This window comes from Tetranychus urticae, chromosome 3 (assembly GCF_039701765.1).
Source record: "Tetranychus urticae isolate SD_2017Ah chromosome 3, NJAU_TeUrti_SD_1.0, whole genome shotgun sequence".
In the NCBI taxonomy this organism is placed as follows: Eukaryota; Metazoa; Arthropoda; class Arachnida; order Trombidiformes; family Tetranychidae; genus Tetranychus; species Tetranychus urticae.
Window position 1 is genome coordinate 6,024,646 of NC_142960.1, and position 20,270 is coordinate 6,044,915.

The window sequence follows — 20,270 nt, forward strand, 5'->3', positions numbered from 1 at the left end:
TCTCGCCAATGGATGATGCATCGCCTCTAGAAAACCCTCAACCATCTACAAGTACATCTCCATTTTCACCAACATCACCGCCGATTGAACGTCCACCTGTTATTGTTCGTGCACCGCAACTTTCCCCTCGAGCACCATTGCCATCACTTGCAACTACACTTGCACCTACACTCGAACTATCACTCGAACCTACTCCCGAACCTGCACTCGAACCAACGCTCTTGAGTCCTGAATCTAGACGCATTACCTTTTCATCTTTATCACCTTCAACTTCCACTAGAGCAACATTGCCTTTACTCGAACCTTCATTCCTAAGTTCTGACTCTAGACGCACTCTAATAGATTAATCTTTATCACCTTTAACTTCCACTGCAACGAGCTCGAATGAACCTACATATGGATTAATAGTTACTTTTGTAACTCCTTTCCTTTGTAAATCCTTATCAATTGTTTCGTTGATAAATAACCAAAATCATTTTAAAGTACTAGCAATGAGTTTAGATTGTAACTACAATGTATGCAATATGTTGAATAATTTCATATTTATCATATTTATTAAAAATTGATTCAAAATAATGTGAACTCCTAATGTCACCAATTAAATCCAATCATCATGGATGAGTTCTTTCACTGCAGACCATCGCAAAGTTGCCAATCGAAAGGTAAAATCCATCTTATTCCTGGACTTACAGCTTTACCTCTTCCATTGGTTTGATTTTTTTTGGTTTCCTCATATAAGATACGATATGGCTCTAACTCAAAAAGCTTACTAACTCTTGATTAACTCGTGATCTTCATCTGCTCGACATTCACTTGAATTTGTTGCTAGTCTCGGGTATCAATTATTCAACCTGAACCTAAATGGATTCCCAGTAAAGAATAATCTGATCAAATTAGTCAGAGAAGCATTGATAACGATCGTTGTACTTAGGTTGTTTGGTGATAATCTAAGGATGATATTCTTGGATTATAATTAAGGTTATACTCAAAGATTAAAGACATCTTAGATCATTTGACAAAACTAAAATGATGAATTTATTGAATACAATTGAACACTTAAAAGACGATAAAAGATTATACCATTGTGAGCAACATTATGAACTTTAACAAAGAGTTAGTTTGCGTCAAGGTAACAAAACTCTTTAGTCATCCAACTTTAACCGCTAATTTCAATTTGCATTATTATATCGCAATTTCAGATAAAATTACAATAAATCGACTGATTTTATTGCCATACTTGCTTTAAATCCATTGATAAATGAATTGTTTCATTGATAAATAACCAAAATCATTTTAATGTTACTCACAGTGAATTTAGATTGTAAGTACAATGAATGCAATATGTTGATTAATTTCATATTCATCATCATTTTAATAAAAGTTGGAAATCAGTTCGGAGAAACTAATGATAGATGTCGCTAGTCAACACACAATTTAACAAAAATCAAAGCTTCTTTGCTGTTAACTAACAACTAAAACAACTACCAACATCAAACATTGGAAAGCTTATAACTCTCGTTTTAGCTAGTGTTTCTTAGCTAATAGCTATTTCTCTGTGAATCAGTTGATTTTTTTTAATTTAAAATTAACATTTTTCTCCAAGTTCAAGTGTTGATTTCACCAATTATACTGACAATACTCTCACTTTTGAGTTGCTTTCTCTGCCAATTGATAAATCTTTAATCCTCATCATGACCAAATACAATTTCTCAAAAGGACAACTTGAAACTAAAGTTGCTCCAGTTACTGATGATTACTTGATCAGTGATAAAGTTCTTGGTCTCGGTATCAATGGAAAGGTTGTTGAATGCATTCACAAGAAAACAGGAGCCAAATATGCTTTGAAGGTAAGCCATTTTTTCGTTCATTTTCCCTCCTCAATCCCTTTTATTAGCTTGAAAATTGTATTAAAATTTCATGTTTTACTCTTTGTTATGTTCAAGTGCTACTTTTATCAATGAGAGTTTCAATGTGCTTTTAAAGTCTACTTATATGGTTAATGTTTCCATTTTATCATTTAAATTTAGTTCGATTAACATTCCAATTCAAGCTCGTTCAATTATATTACTCTATTTTAATTGACACTATTGTAGTGTGAAAAGTAAGGTTAGATTTTAGCTTATCAAAATACCATTATTTCTGATCGGTAATCATTAGGCAAATTGAGCAATTCAGTATTTTCTTTCAAGAACATTCAATTTCATCTGTTAACTTTAACACCAAATCAACCAATATCGATAGAAAGTAAACAAAGCACTACAATTGAACCAGTTTTACGATATCATCACAACATTAACAAGCTTTCTTAGGTACAAAAGCTATCTTCTGACAAAGTAATTAATGATAACTTGCTATGTAATTCAACTCTTATGCTGTTACAAGCTAATCTGATAACATTAATTGCTCAACTTTACTTGAAAAAGCCAGTCCAGTTGTAATCTTTGTAATTTGGTAATAAGCTTTTTTACCCGCTCTTTTCAAATTTGTTACCCAAAAAATTCTGGTAATTCCATGTTACATTTATCTCCATTTCTAGTTTAAACAATCTTTTACAATTTAAAGCTTAAACAAATTAACCTTGTAAAATTGTTTAAAACCAATTACGTTGATAATTGCAATTTAATGTTACGTTACAACCAGTTTTATTTCATTTTCATGACTCTACAAGTTCACTCTAGATTTGTCCAATTCAGTGGAATTTTTAGATAATTTTTTTTCTTCTTATTTTTACATCAACCATTTCTATTGCAATCACACACCTAAATTATTATCAACAATTTGTTCATCATTGTTCGATTGTTCTTACAGATAGTTAACTAGCCAATCAAATTGAGATATTCATTCAATTCAATGGAATCGATTACAATACCTAATATATCCGGAATAAAATTAGACACAATCAATGACGTTTGTTAATCAATCTAACGTCAAAATTAACGTTAATCATGAAAGGTTAAACCAAGCAATTTATATTTAAAAAAGGCTCGTTTCAGCTATAAAACACAACTGATAGTGTATACATGTTCATAATTAATTATCTTGCTAATTACACTTTCCTCTGGTAAAACCAAAAATTTCTCAATTATAATTGTTCATCTTCTGTACACAATTCCAGTCTCTTTATGCCTCACCATTGATTAACCAGTACATCAACCTGTTTCTTAAACCTGATTAACATCAGACCAAACCTTTCATTAATCATTTCTTGTCAATTCTTACTCTGTTTAATCCTGGTTGGATTAACAGCTTTTTCATTGTTAATCTCAACTCAATAGACCAAAACATTTCACTCAATCTGTTCAATTGGTTCATTATTCATTTAAAAATGTTGAATGTCAATATTTTTAGATCAATAATCCTATTCAGACAAGGTTAAGGCATTCAATTGAGCAAATTTTACATCATGATAATCTGAATCTTAAAATTTGTCCCTGAAGCTGTCGATAACATGTTTCCTTTCCGCTGTTTATCTTTAAATTTCAATCATCCGAAGGACCTCTGGTTCCTCTTCGCAACCTTTTAAACAGTTTCAAGTTTTACTAATTGTTTTATCTTTCTTTTCCTTGCTCTCTATCATGATCATGATGAAATATTCTGCTATCACTTTTGGATTCAAGCCATAGCATGAAAAAGAGACTCAACTGATATCATCACTGCTCTGATTGACAAAAAAAACAACTAATTCCCTTACAACCTTTAGTAGTTTTTTTTGTCATCATCTTATTTTTAGCTTAAACCTTGTTTACATTTCGTTTAATAATTCTTGACGAGGATGAATTTTCCCTGTGAATTACACATGAAACCTTGTTGCCTTTCCTTTCATCTACAGGTTTTCCTGTTGATTTATTTTTAACGACTCATTTTAAAGCATAATTATCATTGAATTGGCCTAAAAAATGCCAATAATGATCACTCTTAAGATTTACCTTGCAGCTTCCAATCTCAATTTTAGACGTTTAAAGACACACAGCCAGTTTAATGCCATTGAACCTACAATTCAACTTTTTTATTCAGTTTCATTTTCACCCAAAAAATGCAATAGCCCCGAGAATTCCAAGAAAACACATCAGAAACAGGAATGAATGATCTGATGAAGATTGTCTATTTTTTGATAAATCAAAGTCCATTTCTATTTTTCTCCTTCATTTATTTACTCTTTTTTGTATCCGTTTTCCTCTGTTAATTACTATTTAGTCTCGCCTTGAATTACCGCATCAAATGTGTTAACAATAACATGAAACCAATCGAACCTGAACTTCCTCTTTCTCCACTCACAGACTCAAAATACAGATTTACTAATTTCTCTTTTTCATTTTCTCTTTTTTCCTTTATATCAAGGTTCTTCGTGATAGTCCCAAAGCCAGAAGGGAAGTTGATCTTCATTGGAAAGCCTCATCATGTCCTCAAATAGTAAACATTGTCGAGGTTTACGAGAACCAATACAGAGCCAACAAATGTCTTCTGATAATTATGGAATGCATGGAAGGCGGTGAATTGTTTACTCGAATACAGGAGAGGGCAGAAACTGCTTTCACTGAACGTGAAGCAGCTGCCATTATGCATGACATTTGTGAAGCCATTCTCTACCTTCACACCATGGACATTGCCCATCGTGATTTGAAACCAGAAAACCTATTGTACACCTCAGCCGGACTCGATGGTAAATTAAAGTTGACCGATTTTGGATTCGCAAAGGAAACCAGTTATGCTAAAAGCTTGCAAACTCCTTGTTATACACCCTATTACGCTGCACCCGAAGTATTGAGCAGCGAAAAATACGACAAATCGTGTGATCTTTGGTCTCTTGGAGTTATAATGTACATTCTTTTGTGTGGCTATCCACCTTTCTATTCAAACCATGGTCTAGCCATAAGTCCTGGAATGAAGAAACGTATTCGTGCTGGACAATATGATTTTCCAGAAGATGAATGGCGAAATGTTACCAAAGACGCTAAAGATTTGATTAAAAAGCTTTTAAATACTGATCCAGCGAAAAGGTTGACCATTGAAGAAGTCATGAAACACAAATGGATTAACAGATATTTAGAGGTTCCTCAAACTCCATTATGCTCAATAAGGGTACTTAAAGAGGATTTGGATCAATGGGTTGAAGTTCAAGATGAAATGACCCAAGCTTTGGCTACTATGAGAGTTGATTATGATTCAGCAATCCATTTGAAGAAACTTGAATCGACGAACAACCGTTTATTGGAAAAGCGTAAACGTAAAGCTTGAATATCAAATGTCATGCTTACTCATGGAAAAGTTGGAAATTTGTATTTTCATTTTTTCCATGAAAATAATTAGCCATTTTGATCAAAGCAACGACAACTATCATAGTGCATTTATTGGGATCAACCGTTTTATTTGTCTGCATTGTTTTTTTTTCATCATCAATGTTAGATTTGCTCAACTTGTATACTTGAATTACACTTTGGATTCATATTTTGCTGTCACTCAGATATAACTGTAACTTAAATCAACTCTTTCTTTTTTTGTTGTAAATATTATTGCCAATTTTAGCAGTTAATCGCTATCTATTAATTTCATCACAATCACTATGCTCATCGCAAAGCTCATTGAGTTTAAGCATAATCTTTTGACTATAAACGTATAACAGTGTTTTTGTATATACAAGTCAACAATTAACACTTTGTTATCCACCATTTACTTCATTTACAATCTGTGAACTAATTGTCTTAAAGACTACATATTTCATTGATTACCATTAAATTTAATTTATACATTCACGCTTTTTAACCTCAAATTTATTTGGTTTTATAATTCAATTGCTACTGTTATTTATTTTCTGTTGCTTTATCGCATTCTCAAAGCTTTCAGTCATTGATAGCAATGAAAACCTTGGATCAATCTTGTAAATTGTAAAATAATAGCTTGTATAATATTATCAGGATTAATGGCAAATCATTTTATTGTTTGAGTTTCAAAATAAATGTCAAGTCAACGTTATGTTATTGAAGAACGTAAACAGTAGACAATTGAGTTGATTAAATTGCTGTGATAAAGTGTAATCACGATAAAAGAAACAGAATCATCGACACAATATTTCAAAGAATAGATGAAATGTTTTAATGAAAAAATAACAAATCTCATAACAAGGCAAAGCAAAGATTGAAAGTAATAATGCCAATTTGCACGGTAATCGGGAAAATTTTGTTGGTCATTCTGACAACTTCTTGATGGATCGCTTACATAATGTTGATTCGAGGTCAAGAAACTGAATTTTCGGAATTATCTGTCAATGAGACAACCAATTGCTATTTCTCAAGCAATACAAGATGAACATGAAAATTTTCAATTTTTGTTTGTAAAATCTTGACAATAAGAGCAAATGATTATTAGCCAATTGATGAATGCACTGTGATCCTTGAATATAAAGTGGACCCGATCCTTGATTCCTATTAAATCCTTTAACTATCAAATTAGGGTTCTCCTGATTCTTCTAAAAAAATTTTTCTTCCCTCTTGATCAGTGGTTCAAACCAAAACATATGACAGTAAGCGTATTAATAACAGTTGTGATTGCAACTATTCAAGGTGAAATATGGTTGTGATTAAAATAGGGAAATTTTGAATCATTGGGAAATGATGAAAGTGATAAATCAGTTTATAAATAATACACTTTAATTTTTAGATTGACCATGAAAAACTAGGATGAACTTTGAATTGAAGTCATTATTATCGGTTCTAGTGATGTACAAATATTATTGTTTGAGCAATAATATTCGATATTTCTCTCTCGATATTTTATCGATATTTTTATACAATACAGTAAACTCTCACTTATTTTGACAAAAAAACAGCTCCATCTAAGGTTATTTATTAATACCAACATGTCTCCAACAATTGATTATGACACTTTCAACAGCTCACCAAGCTTGAGTTATCAACATAATAGCCTCAAGTACATAAATTTGTTTTAATTGTTCAAATGAGTTAGATTCATCAATACGGTCAACTAATTTTCTATTGAGAAGCCTTTTATAATGGTCTTTAAAGCTTTTTATTATTCCACCATCCATTGGTTGCGTCACTTACGTTGTGTGGGCAAAAATTCAACATGTAAGTTGTTTACATTTACCGGTATTTTATGACCTCTAAAATTGTCTAAAAATAATGAGTCTTTCTGTTCCTTTTCTTTGTACTCTTTATCTAGGTTTGCCACCCATTCACCAAATATCTCTGAGGTCATCCATGCATTTTTGTCATCTTTTTAATTGACCATTTCTTAGATATTAATGCCTTATGAGTAACGAGAACTTTTGGATTTGCCAATTATCATTGGTGGCAACATCTTGACCAACCAGACAATATGTCCTATTATTTACCTGTCGATAAAACACAGCAGTCTCATCTACATTAACAATTAGATCCCCAGTATAATCTTTCAACAAAATAGGTAGCTCAATCAACCATTTATTAACCTCACTAGTATCAAAAGACTTGGCTTTCCCATTGACTTTTCTCAACACAATTCCATTCTTTTTCAATAATTTGTCAATCCACCAAGATGAAGCTCTGAATGTTGTCAACTCTAATTGTTCTGCTTTCTTTAAAGCTGTTGCTTTTATTAGTGACAAATTGTCAATATACATTTGTAATCCCCCCATAAAACAACCTCAACTAACTAATCAAAACAATTATTCAAAAATCTCAATCTAAATCCTCTATTCCCCCTTAAAATTGTATCCAACCTTTCAATGTAAACAATTTGATAAACAAAACAATTATTTATACAATCAAAAACATTGTTCAAATCAAACAAAAACAATATAAATCAAAACTTGTCAACCAAAAAAATACAAATGAAAAATACAAATTGAAATTTCTCAATTGATTTGAAATCAACAGTCAATCTTTGCTTAAAAGCAAGATAACAAATTTTGTAATACATTGTGTAATTAAATCTCTTTTTCTTTTTCCATAAAAAGATAACATAAAAAATGAAAATTAAAAACTGAAAATAATTATATATATTCCCGGACCTCATCCGAGCTCAAGAAACGGAAATACGGAGGAACGAAATCCTTGAAACAGCCAATCATCTAGCCAGAAGTAATCTTCTTTGCTTATTTATGACCAGAGATGGAGCTGTTTTTTTTCAAAATAAGTGAGAGTTAACTGTATATCGAATATTAAAATCAGCTAAAATTTTGCTATTAAATGTTCATTAATGGCCAAACTCAAACTTCTCGCAAGTGAGATTAAAAGTCTTACTTTTTCTGCTCATTTTTAGACCTTCAACTTGACAATTTGTTTGTATTAATTTGCTAGAAATTTTATTCTATAAATCAAGTTAACTATGAATGCGATATTTTGTTGATATTAGATATTATTGCTGCATATTGCTTCGATTTTAATATTGCAATATATTCGATATTCCTTGCAATAATATTGTGCTCTTCGATAAATATTTTTTTCAATATTGTACACCACTATAAGTCATCACTATATGTCTTGAATTAGAGTAACTTGATTTGCTAGTTTAATCGAAGCCTCGTGTGGTTTTGTTGAAAACATTGTCACTACTTTTTGCTTCAAGTTGTAATAAGATCAATCCTTGGGAATACTTAGATACCCTGTTATTGTGCCATTTTCAACTGATTGCCTAGCAATTACCTCACCAGGCATCTGAAGGAAACTAAAATCATCTGTTTTTGTACAAAACTTTATTGGTAATTTGTTCGCCTTAAGCGCAAACTACAAATGAGTATCTTATTACATATTTATATTAAAGGATATACATGTACTTGTACTTGTTTACAATATTTTATCGAGAGAGTAATGACAGACGATAAAGAAAGAAAGAGACTCGATCCCAGGTTACATATTTGATAGTCAGAAGCTATATCCATAGGGCTACAATTTTATCCACATTTAGGCCAATTAAAATTTTTTTCCATGATGCACATTATTCACAAATTGTTAGATTAAATTTTTCTGATAATACAAAATAGACTTTCCATTCGTTCCTGTTTTGATTTTAAATCTGTGAACTAGCAGGTTTATTAAAATTTTCCAAGTGAAACTTTTTTTTTCCTCCTGTCCGCCTCCAGATCGGTGTTCACTGACTAGATGTCCATCTTCATGTGTAACTCTCGTTCTTTGATCTATTTGTAAACCATCTGTTGTAAAAACGACTACTTCTCTGCCCTGGAGTGACGTTGAGGCTAGGTGTTTGGTTTACAGAAATTTCAAGGATACTCAATTGTCATATTTCAAGGTCATGGCCATTCAAGGTCATTTCGTTATTTGACCTCTAACTGATAATTGAAGAGAAACATTATTACTAACATATACTGAGAGCGCGAAAATTTCATCACAAACTTCCAAATCCTTTGCAATTATGTTATCACTAGTATTATTAGAAACTGGTGGTTTCTTCATGACCAAGCTTTCGTAAATCTGATAACAATCGGGATCAAAGTTGTCTGGCAAAAAATCAACCTCTCGAGCTAAATTATATTGCATGTTCTTAATACTGGCATCACAAGTTTTTTGGTTGCTCAATCGGTTGAAAATGATACTGACAAAGCAGGAGATGAAGAAGTTGAAGATTTATCAGTGAATACAGTGACGGATGATCGTTGATTTGGAATTGGTTGATCTGAATTGCTAGAGATTGAGCTACACATAGGACCTGAACCAAATGCATTTGACTTTACAAGATAAGCGAGAAGATTTTGATCAGTAATTTTGTTGAAAAATTGAGCAACAGACTGTTCCTTACATATCCTTTACAATTGGAGACACTGTTTTGTAATGAACTAGCTAGCTGCTTGTGAAATTTTGAACTATCCATTTTTTGCCATATTTGTCCATATGTTTTTCCCGTTCAACGGGAAAAGACATACAGGGCATTTCAGCTAATTTTCCCGTTGTAAATTGGTTATATCTTTGCCCCTGAGTGACCTTGAAGTTAGATATTTTGAATTTTGTTTATGAAAATTTGAGCGATACTCAATTCTCATATTTCAAGGTCAAGGTCATTGCGTTATTTGACTTCCAACTGATATTTGAAGCTCATTTTCTAAGAGTGCAAAAATTAACAGATTAGTTGAGGCTAGTAACATGTTCATAATTTATTCTAGTCAAAAGATAAATGCATTTTTCTTGAAACCAATTGATCATCACAACAATGTGTAAACACTCATATCTTTTGACCAGAATAAGTTATGAACATGTCACTAGCCTCTTAGAAAATAAACTTCAAATATCAGTTGGAAGTCAAATAACGCAATGACCTTGAATGACCTTGACCTTGAAATATGACAATTGAGTATCGCTCAAATTTCCATAGACAAAGTATCTAACCTCAAGGTCACTCATGAGCTAAAATATAGCCAATTTACAACGGATAAATTAGCTGAAATACCCTGTAGAATTGGAACTGCCATTGATATCATTTCCAAAGCTTTCTGGTACCCTTGAGTGAATCGAACTCAACCTTGCAGTAGATTGGCCATTAGCACCCATTTCACGACGAATTTTACGTTCTTTTATCATTCCAACTGCAAAACATTTTTCGAGTCTACATTTGCGGCAATGTTCACGAGTAGCGATGGTTATCACACAATTGTCATTTAACGGGCAAGCCATTTTCTAAGTAGTTAAAAGGAGATCAAAGGAAAACAATGTTTATTAAACAAGGGGATAAAATGAAAAGATAAATTGCTTTTTATGTTCATGATTATGATTAAGGTTAAAAAAGGGGCGTAATATGGGATGTGACAGCAACAGCCATCTGGCGGTACAAAATAACACTAAATTGTGATTTTCGGTGTAGAGTTCAATTTTATAAAAAAAATATTGATTGTCTGTGTTAGTGAAACACACTTTTCAATTTTTGTTTCTCAGTTTCGCAAATATTATGCTAAGCAAAAACAAAAAAAAAACCTTATCTTATTGCCAGAACAAAAAAACAGTAAATGAAGTTTGCTGAAAGCTCTGTCCGAAAGCCAAAGTAGACACTTTCAGCTATGGTGAACTGAAGCAAAATTGGGTTTACTTCACCACTATAATAAATTTTATTGAATCATATTCAAGATTTCCTGTCAAAAATAGAAGTGAGTTACCAAAGATCAATATGCAACATGAATTATCATGAAAAATTATCCTCAAATTGTCCAACTTTTCTTCCTCTAATTTTCCTTTGGAAACATTATGCACCCTCTAATTTAGCATACAATTGCTAAAAGATATTTTTGTTGTCAGGAAATTTCGTTTTGATTAATTTGGAGCAATTTAACATTTGAATGTTTTCTAAAAAATAGCACAAATGATGAATATTACAGCAAAAAAGACCACAAATTGATAAAGATAGACAGAATTGAATTCTAGTTTAGAGACAAACTGATTTAGCAATGAATGGTTGAATGAAGGGAAGGGAACTCTAGTTGGTGTAATCACAATAATTTAAATACTTTTTGATAGTTAAAGTGGCAATAAATTGAAGTTTAAGTTGATTGTAAAAAAGCAACATTTAAATTGACATACAGTTTCCCAGGTTACCGATGGCTACAGTTGAATTTGAGAATGGGTGGAGTTAGACTCACACAGTTTTCACGAACGAGAAGAAAAGAAAGAGGAAAAGAAAGAGAAGAAGAAAGGGAAGAAAGAGATAGTCTTACATTTTACTATGACTAATAAAGTAACAAAGAACGGGAAAAAAGCATGAAGAAAGGAAAGAAACTGGATAAGATTACAATACAAAATATATTGTTAACGAGGTTTTCATATTTTAAAATATCGGAGCCGCCATACTTGGGTTTATCCTTATTCCTCTTCTTCTTTCCTTCTCTTTCTGCTTCTCTTCCTTTCTCTCATTTACTCTTCTCGTTCTCATCATTGTTGTTCCCTCTTCTTCTTGTTCTCCTTGCTTTACTTTCAACCAATCCATGGATACATTTTTACCTAATTACCTATTCTTTGAAGCCACCATCATTTTAATCCATTCTCATCATCCAACATGATGTCCAGCGGTTACACTTAATTTTCATGACCATCATCTTTTCCTCCTTGTTCATTATTTTCATCTTCGTTTTCAACTTTCTCCTCTTCTCTGCCTGAATATTCCCTTTTTTTAATTCAGCCCCAGTCTTCATTCTGTACAAACTTTTGGTGACCTAATCATCGATCTTGAATCGAAGATCAATTTAACTTGGTCAATATAACCTTCATTGATACTTATATGTTATTCTGTTCATCATTTCCTCACAGTTATCACCACCTCAACTTCCGCCCTCTCTATCCCTTTATGTCCATTACTTCCTTCTACTTCTCTGTTAGCTGTTCTTGACTCTCATTGCTTGTGATATAATTATCATGTTACTGCCGATCATTGATAATTTCATCAATGAAGTTAACAGACTTGCTGATGAACCAAACTCGCCGGGATTTGAAGAGGACCTAAGCTGCTGCATGTTTTTCATGGAAAATGAAACTAATCCTGCTACTTTGGGTTATAAAATTCTCATGACTAACATTTCTTTGCCCAGTCTACGTAAAATATTAGCGTATTTTTCCTTGCTGAAACTTCGCTCTGATTCATTTAAACCTCCTGAACATGAGCCGATCAATCAAGCAGCTCTGATTCTTGCAATAAAAGGAGTATTGAGTGCCATCGAAAGAGCAGAAGAGCCTATAGAATTAAGCTGGAAAAAAGTGAAAAATTTTGAACTCGCAGAAGCTGCGGGTTTCATCTCGCCAATGGATGATGCATCGCCTTTAGACAACCCTCAACCATCTACAAGTACATCTGCAGCGTCTGTTTCAACTACTAAAGCATCAAAGCGCTCAAGTCAAAAATCAACCGGTAAAAATACAGGTTCAAAAGCAGTAGCACTAACAGAGCCTGGAACATCACAGCAGATCAAAATTATGCAAATTTTCCCAACTGAAGATAGCGGCACAAGTGATGATACACCATCCGTTAAACAAATGACTGGATTATTAGTACCAAAAGCTAAAGCTGTTCGTTCAGCTGCTCGTCGAGGACGGAACTCATCGTCTTCACTTTCTTCTGTTACTCCATCGTCATCTCCGTTCTCTCCAACATCTCCATTTTCACCAACATCACCGCCGATTGAACGTCCACCTGTTATTGTTCGTGCACCCCAACTTTCCCCTCGAGCACCATTGCCATCACTTGCAACTACACTTGCACCTACACTCGAACTATCACTCGAACCTACTCCCGAACCTGCACTCGAACCAACGCTCTTGAGTCCTGAATCTAGACGCATTACCTTTTCATCTTTATCACCTTCAACTTCCACTAGAGCAACATTGCCTTTACTCGAACCTTCATTCCTAAGTTCTGACTCTAGACGCACTCTAGTAGATTCATCTTTATTGCCTTCAACTTCCACTGCAACGAGCTCGAAAGAACCGACATATGGATTAATAGTTAAATTTGTGGTTCCTGTATCAATCCCTATTCAACAAGGCTTAGTCCGAGTTTTAGATCCTTATCGAAACAAGATTGAAACCACGCCGATCTGTGGAAATCACATTTTCATCAAGTTGAAAGATAAAAAGGATATCTACTTTTTAAAGCGTCAAATTGAAATACTAACGCGCTTGAGTCCTCGAATTGTTGTCACCTCATTTTGGCGGTATCAAATTACGGTCATTAAGCCACTGTCACCCACCATAAAAGAATTTGTAAATCTCAATGTGACCACGTTGAAAGGTGAATTTTATGTTTATTCTCGAGCAATTTCAGAAGATTGTGATAAAATTATAATTTTTGAGGTTCTTGCTGACGCAGAATGTCGACGGTCAATTGAAAATGCATCTTGTCTACTAAGAATTGGAGCAGAAACGCGTAAAGCAGTTATGGTTGATTTTTACAAAGAATGTAATAGGTGTTTTTTCTGTTATGATGATGCTCATTCCGAGTGTTCTAATGCAGTACTCATGACAGAAAGTGACTGATTCGAAACAAAGCATGTTAAAGTTCCTAACGCAACCCTTGTTATATACCCTATTCTAAACGATATCTATGAGCCAAAACTCGTCCAATCTCAATCCAGTTGATCCATATTCTTTACTCCTTTCCCTTCACTATAATCAAAAGTTTTACTATTTATTTATATTTTAAATTGACTCAGTTTACACCATGACTGAATGGAAATATTTATTTTAAAACTTTTCATTTATTAGTATTTATAATTTGACTGTGACGGACACAAAATTAGGTTTTTTTCACTATTTTCATGTTATTTGCGATTTTTTCCATCCCTACAATCATTGACCAGATAGTCCCATAAACAATTGCGGCTATTGACATCAAACAATGTATTCGGAGGACATGTGTATTCGTACATCTTATACTTTTCTTCAATTGAAATGCGTACGCAACGATAAAATTTACGACAATCTGTCGGGTGAATGAAGGTTCCTGGATATTTGCAGACTGCCCCGGAAGGCTTACCGACTGATGGAGCTGTGGTTGTCGTTGAAGAAGTCGCATACGGATTTGATGTGGACGATGTCCAGGCTGTTGATAGGGAAGAAGAAGGTTGAGGCCACCAAGTTGAAGGTGAAGATGTTGACGAAGGTTGAGGCCACCATGTTGATGGAGTCGAGCTTGTGTGTTGATGATGAATTGTTGGAGCTGTTGAATAAGTCCATGACCATGGCCTATCAGTAGTTGAACTCCACAAACCATTATCAGGCTTATTGGTTGACCCGCTTGTTGTTGGTGGTAACTTTGATACTGGAATTGAGTTATTTGTTCCTCTAAGCTCGTTTACAGCAGACTTAATCAGTGGAAATTTGACTTCAGAGAAACATTTTCCGGTGAAATCATCATTTTCAATCGACCAAATCCCTATTCCAGCAAGACCATGGACTCTAGCATATCTAGATTTTAAAGCGAAACTATCCCGATCATCATAACCAATAAACAGATTATCCTTACATGCAAATGGTGCAAGAAGATTTGAATCTCTTTGGATATTCCACTTTGCATTTCGCTGCATTGAACATATCTGAAATAAAGAACAATTATTCATCATATCATCATGAACCAGGAAATCATCATCATTACTCAACATTGTGATATTTGCTCGACACTATTTTGTGATTTAACAGTGTGTTGAACAATACTTTTGTTGGAATGCATGCAATTTTTTATCAAACTGACAATGAGTAATACAAATCAAGAGATTGTGGAATAGAGTCACAAGCTTTGACTTGAGTCTACTTTTGGAACGAATCTTCAATCTTTGTCGACCAATTGAGCATTCGAGGAAGACATTATTTCTAGCTTAACTACTGAATTCTTAGTCAAGTTATTTTATATTTCGTTCCTTTGACGTTTCCAATTGTTTCTCGGTTATTAAGTCATTTGTATTTGATTTCCACTCAAAAGTATTGTTCCTGCTGTAAACCTTTTTGTAAGTCGATTCGTCATGAAAACATATTCATGCATTTAAATATACCATGCTAAACTATATCATTCAAATTGCTTTTCAATAACCTGTGTGGATAAATTATGAAACTTCAAACCATACAAATACATAAACAAAAAGTGCCATAATTTATCCACACAGGTTAGTTGAATTTTATCGCAAGATGCTCAAACTGATCATTGCTCATTGGAATGATGGATCCTAAGTCATTATTATTAGCTTAACATGTTCAATCTTATTACCTCTATATTTAACTATAATTATCTACCTCGAAGTAAGCTTCCAGTGAGCACCCAAAGTACAAAATTGACTTTATTTTTTACATTTTTTTATTCCTATTTAAATCCTTGCCCTTTAACTAACCTGTTCACAATTTATTGTACAAGTGTTATTTATTTATAATAAACTGTCTGAACTTGAATTAACAACTTTCTACCTGACATGTAAGCAAAACAATCATTAAAAGGTTGTTTACTCTGTAAATATTAATTAACTTACTTGATTAAAACCATACGATCCTATTTCAGGTGTATTTGTATCATTATGACTTGGCTTGAAAGCCTTAGCTCCAATAAAGCAATCATCAGGATTCTTAATGGCAAAACTTCTCCCAAAAGTAGCCAAGCCAAGAATTAATTTATTAACAGGTGCTCCTTTTTCAAGCCAATAATGAATTGTATAATTCTGATTGAAATTGAATCGAAAAATCAATAGACAAATGATTTGAAATCAATAATACCAATTGGATGGATGGAAAATCTTACCACATTTAAAATTGAATCAAGCCCTTGATCTGCTGATTTACCAAATAAGGGTGAGTGATGACCAGTTTTACCTTCCCATCCACCATGAAAATCAAATGCTAACACATTAATTAAATCAAGATATCTAGAAAATTGAGAATGATTAATGTCAATTAAAATTGATTCATTTTAAATATCGTTTTTTCAATACTTGAAATTGATTGTTATTTCATTTTTGTCTTTTCAGGTTTCAACAGGTCAAGTTACTTACTCTGCCATTTTGGGAACATCATAACCACTATCAATGACCAATTTATTTGCTGAAACGGATGCTGTGATTAGATAATTTTTGGGTTTCAAAACTTCAACCAAATCACGTAATAGAGCCACATAACTTTGTTTATCTTGAGGACTACCGCCACGAGCTGAAGGATATTCCCAAGCAAGGTCGATCCCATCAAATTTGTGTGTTTCAAGGAAGGAAGCAACCGATGAAGCAAAGATACGCCGAGCTGTATAATTGGAAGCCATTGATGAATAACGGAGAGAACCTTCATTCCAACCGCCAATACCAATCAAAGTTTTCAATTGAGGATTAGAGTTTTTGAGTGCATTGAAACGACGATAACCTGCTTTACCCACAGGTTGATCCAAATCGATTGACGGGTCAATTGATTTAATCTTGGAGTCGCTGTCAAGACCGGCAAATGTGTAAATTAAATGAGTACACAGACTTGTGTCAATATTTTCAATTGGAAGCTGATCAGATGTTGTCCAATAACCACTCCAGGAACCATAATAGCAGACAACGGATTTACCTATTAACAAAAAGACAAGACAAATTACGAATTGATAATCAGTTTCTTGCCATCCGATTCACCATCATAATATACTCACTTGTAGGCGAAGACACTGCTGAAAGAGGAGGCGATGGAGATGATGATGACGGTGAAGGTGAAGGTGATGATGCTGATGATGAAGGAATTAATCTTGGTATTAGTTTTCCGACTGATGGTTTTACTCGAGGTGCACCTTCACGTTCATGCGTTGGTAACCGAGGTAAACTAACTTCAACATTACAAGAGGAAACAATGGACGATGCAAAGCAAATTAGTGTTAAATAATTAACAATTGTGGTCATCTTAATTTATTAATTACAGTTTACTAAGAAAACTAATTTAGTGAGATGCTAAAAAAATTGGCTGGTTTTTCATGGGATTGATATCAACATTTGGTTAACTGTAGCCAGTAAACTTTGTACCTAAACTGTAAACCAATTTGGTTGTTGATTATGGAATGAGGATGATGAGAGTGAAGATGATGAGAGTGAAGATGAAAATAGTGAGAGTGAAGAATACCTTGATAGAGCCGATGAACTTTCAAGTTTTAAAGTTGAACTAAAATAATATCTTAGATTCACTGGAAATAAATGGCAAGATCAAGTATAATTGAGGTACTAATCGTTGGGTTAACATCTTGATTTAGAGACAGGTATAACAACTTTTCATTTCTGGTTTGCTAGAATTGATATTTTTGAGTGAAAGCTAAAACTGTAAATTAATACAATCATGAAAATTGATTGTGATTGATCATATTGTATGTGTTCACATATGATCAAATGGCCTGGCATGAATGATTGACCATCAGAAGCTAGTGCAAAGCCTATGAGCTATAAATAAAAGTAATCCGTCTTTAGTTGCTGTTGATAAAAGAGGAAATCCATTCATGGGTTCAATTAACTCGACAATTTCAAGTTTCTTCTTCCATAATTGTTGCTATCAATATTATTATCATTGGAATTACTTATTTAACTGTAAAATTAATCCTTACTTAAAACAAATTTTCCAGGTTCTTGACATAAACACCGGTAATGGAGCATCAAACTAAAAGTACTTCATACAGTGCATCACCTGATTACCATTAAAATCGGATTAACTGGTATTCAAGGATAAAATCAATTTTAAACTCTTATTGAGCCCAGCCCGATGACAATCAAAGCTTTGTATTGATCCTCAAAATGCAGAATTAAAAGAAAAAGCAAAGATGTTCTTTGAAATTGAAATTTAACTAATCATTACATTATATTATTTCAGATTTTCCCTGATTGTCTGACTAACGATAGATCAATAAAATGTAAAGGATTACAAATAATAAAAATCAATAGGAAAAATAGATTACCGTCAATAAATGATCTTAACTCATTCAATTATGAAATCTTCAGAACGATTTAAACTCTTATTAAAATCTCAAGTCATTTTAATTTAATCATTTCCATCCAGATTACAATTTACTGTAACATTTAAAAGGTTTTATCAAAAAATCTTATTGAAAAATGCATTTTCTGAGTCTCTTTGAACGTCTTTTGATCAACTTTGCCTGTCTTCGCAAAGGATACCAACAAAGCTCCGAACTAACCAAACCTCTTAATCCTCACTTTGATCTAATCAATTGGACAATCAGGTTGACAACTATAGTTAACTTGTACCGATTTGTTCACCTAATAATCTCAACCGACTCAAGGGTTAACATTTATTTAGGAGATCCTCTTTACCAGTCACAAGATAGAGGATTGCTTTACTCGACTATGATCTTTGCCATGGTAGTTATGTTTATTGCTCGTGAAATGTTTTTATTTCTTGAAGCCAATGGATATTTGACCATTTTAAAGGTACTTAACACTTTAAAGTCCAGTAACAATCAGCATTTTGATCATCAAATGACTCCTTTAAAGATGTCAACCTTTCTCCGTGTTTTAAACTTTGAATGTTTAACCATTTGTGCATCAATGTTTTTATCCATACCTTTTATATTGATCTTGCTTAATTGTCCTTTAATAGTGAATCTATTGTCCTTTTCCATTCCTTCATTGTTAATTTATGCTCTTCTCTGGTCAATCTCCCTGTGCTTTTCGTCCATCTTTCTATTAAATGCAATATTTGCTCAAGGTGCCTGCATTATCATTTGTGGCACTTATTATTTCTTCAAATTGAAATCCTTATGTGAAACAATAGACTCTATCATCATTCACCATTACCAACAGGTTAAGCCTCGAATCGACCAGCTACAAGTTAAATCTTTCTTGGTAAATGTTACCCTTTACCTGAATGAGATTGATTTACACATCAAAACTCTACGTTATGTGATTCTTTACTTTTTCCTATTGATAACATTGAATAATAATTTTTACATCTTTGTTGGTTTAATTGCTAAAACCAAAAATGAAATTGTCAACAATCTTATATCTGCTTATGGAGTTTCAGTTGTCCTTTTAATTTCTCTTCTCTGCTACATAGCCAGTGATTTTGTAGAAATGGTAAGTTATTATTGCAATCAAACTTCCGACAATGAATTTTGATCTATTTTTCAGATTAATTATGTTGCCTGTAAGTTGAACCATGTAATAGTCAACTTCAATGGATTATCCATTGCAACTAAACTAAAGGTGAGCCAATCGCCAATGAATTTTTGATGAACCTTTACTAATCCAAGTTTTACATTATTCATTCTCAGACAATTGAATTCTTGGACAGGTCAAAAAGCTCTTATATCGGCATTAAAGCTGGAGATTTCCTTATATTAAATAAAATAAATTTTATTCTGGTAAAATGACTTGTAAATTTATATGATTTAAACCGACAGTTGAGCCTAATTTTGTGATTGTCTTTTGATTTTCAGTTTCTTTTGGAAAACGCATCAACTTTACTTCTTTTAACCGTCAATTTGAGGCCAATTTTGGATTAAACCTGAATGGAGTGATTCTAATGGTGATCAAACTGATCGGGTTTGAGTTAACCTTCAGCTTCACAAAAAAATGTACAAATGGCTTACAATTACATTTGAAATAAACGCTAACATTGTGCTCATCTTGAGAAGCATCGCAAAATTGAAAGCTAAACCTTGAAATATTTGTGAATGCAGATGATCAGTTGCTATTAGTTATATAATGGTGAAAATTAGGTAAATGAGCATGTTAATGGTAATTTAAGTTTATCCTTGATTGATGGAAATGGTGTTGTCCTCAATTAATTTCAATACATAAAATACACTGTTTGCTTTCTTGTTAATGTTGAGTCTTTTCCGAATAAGAT

The 20,270-nt window shown here is 33.0% G+C and overlaps 4 protein-coding genes across 4 annotated transcripts; 2 read left to right on the forward strand and 2 right to left on the reverse strand.

The window, feature by feature from the left end:
- The first annotated feature begins 1,478 nt into the window (after positions 1–1,478).
- On the forward strand, positions 1,479–5,750 carry MAPk-Ak2 (MAP kinase-activated protein kinase 2). The gene is made up of 2 exons (XM_015939316.3): positions 1,479–1,847; positions 4,339–5,750. Exons 1-2 carry the CDS (start codon positions 1,692–1,694, stop codon positions 5,233–5,235), a joined length of 1,053 nt encoding a protein of 350 aa, XP_015794802.2. The 5' UTR covers positions 1,479–1,691; the 3' UTR covers positions 5,236–5,750.
- Positions 5,751–11,845: 6,095 nt separating this feature from the next.
- On the reverse strand, positions 11,846–17,606 carry LOC107371282 (putative chitinase 2). The gene is made up of 4 exons (XM_089269066.1): positions 17,080–17,606; positions 16,454–17,000; positions 16,204–16,327; positions 11,846–16,123 (listed from the first exon to the last, which is right to left on the reverse strand). The coding sequence occupies exons 1-4, from the start codon at positions 17,321–17,323 to the stop codon at positions 15,929–15,931; spliced, it is 1,110 nt and encodes a 369-aa protein (XP_089125192.1). The 5' UTR covers positions 17,324–17,606; the 3' UTR covers positions 11,846–15,928.
- Positions 13,584–15,082, reverse strand: LOC149093255 (uncharacterized). Its single transcript, XM_089269067.1, has one exon. It carries the CDS (start codon positions 15,080–15,082, stop codon positions 14,243–14,245), a length of 840 nt encoding a protein of 279 aa, XP_089125193.1. The 3' UTR covers positions 13,584–14,242.
- Positions 17,607–18,441: 835 nt separating the features above from the next.
- LOC112539970 (uncharacterized) lies at positions 18,442–20,043 on the forward strand. The gene is made up of 4 exons (XM_025162837.2): positions 18,442–19,495; positions 19,550–19,624; positions 19,693–19,782; positions 19,858–20,043. The coding sequence occupies exons 1-4, from the start codon at positions 18,515–18,517 to the stop codon at positions 19,921–19,923; spliced, it is 1,212 nt and encodes a 403-aa protein (XP_025018605.2). The 5' UTR covers positions 18,442–18,514; the 3' UTR covers positions 19,924–20,043.
- The last annotated feature ends 227 nt before the right edge of the window (positions 20,044–20,270 follow it).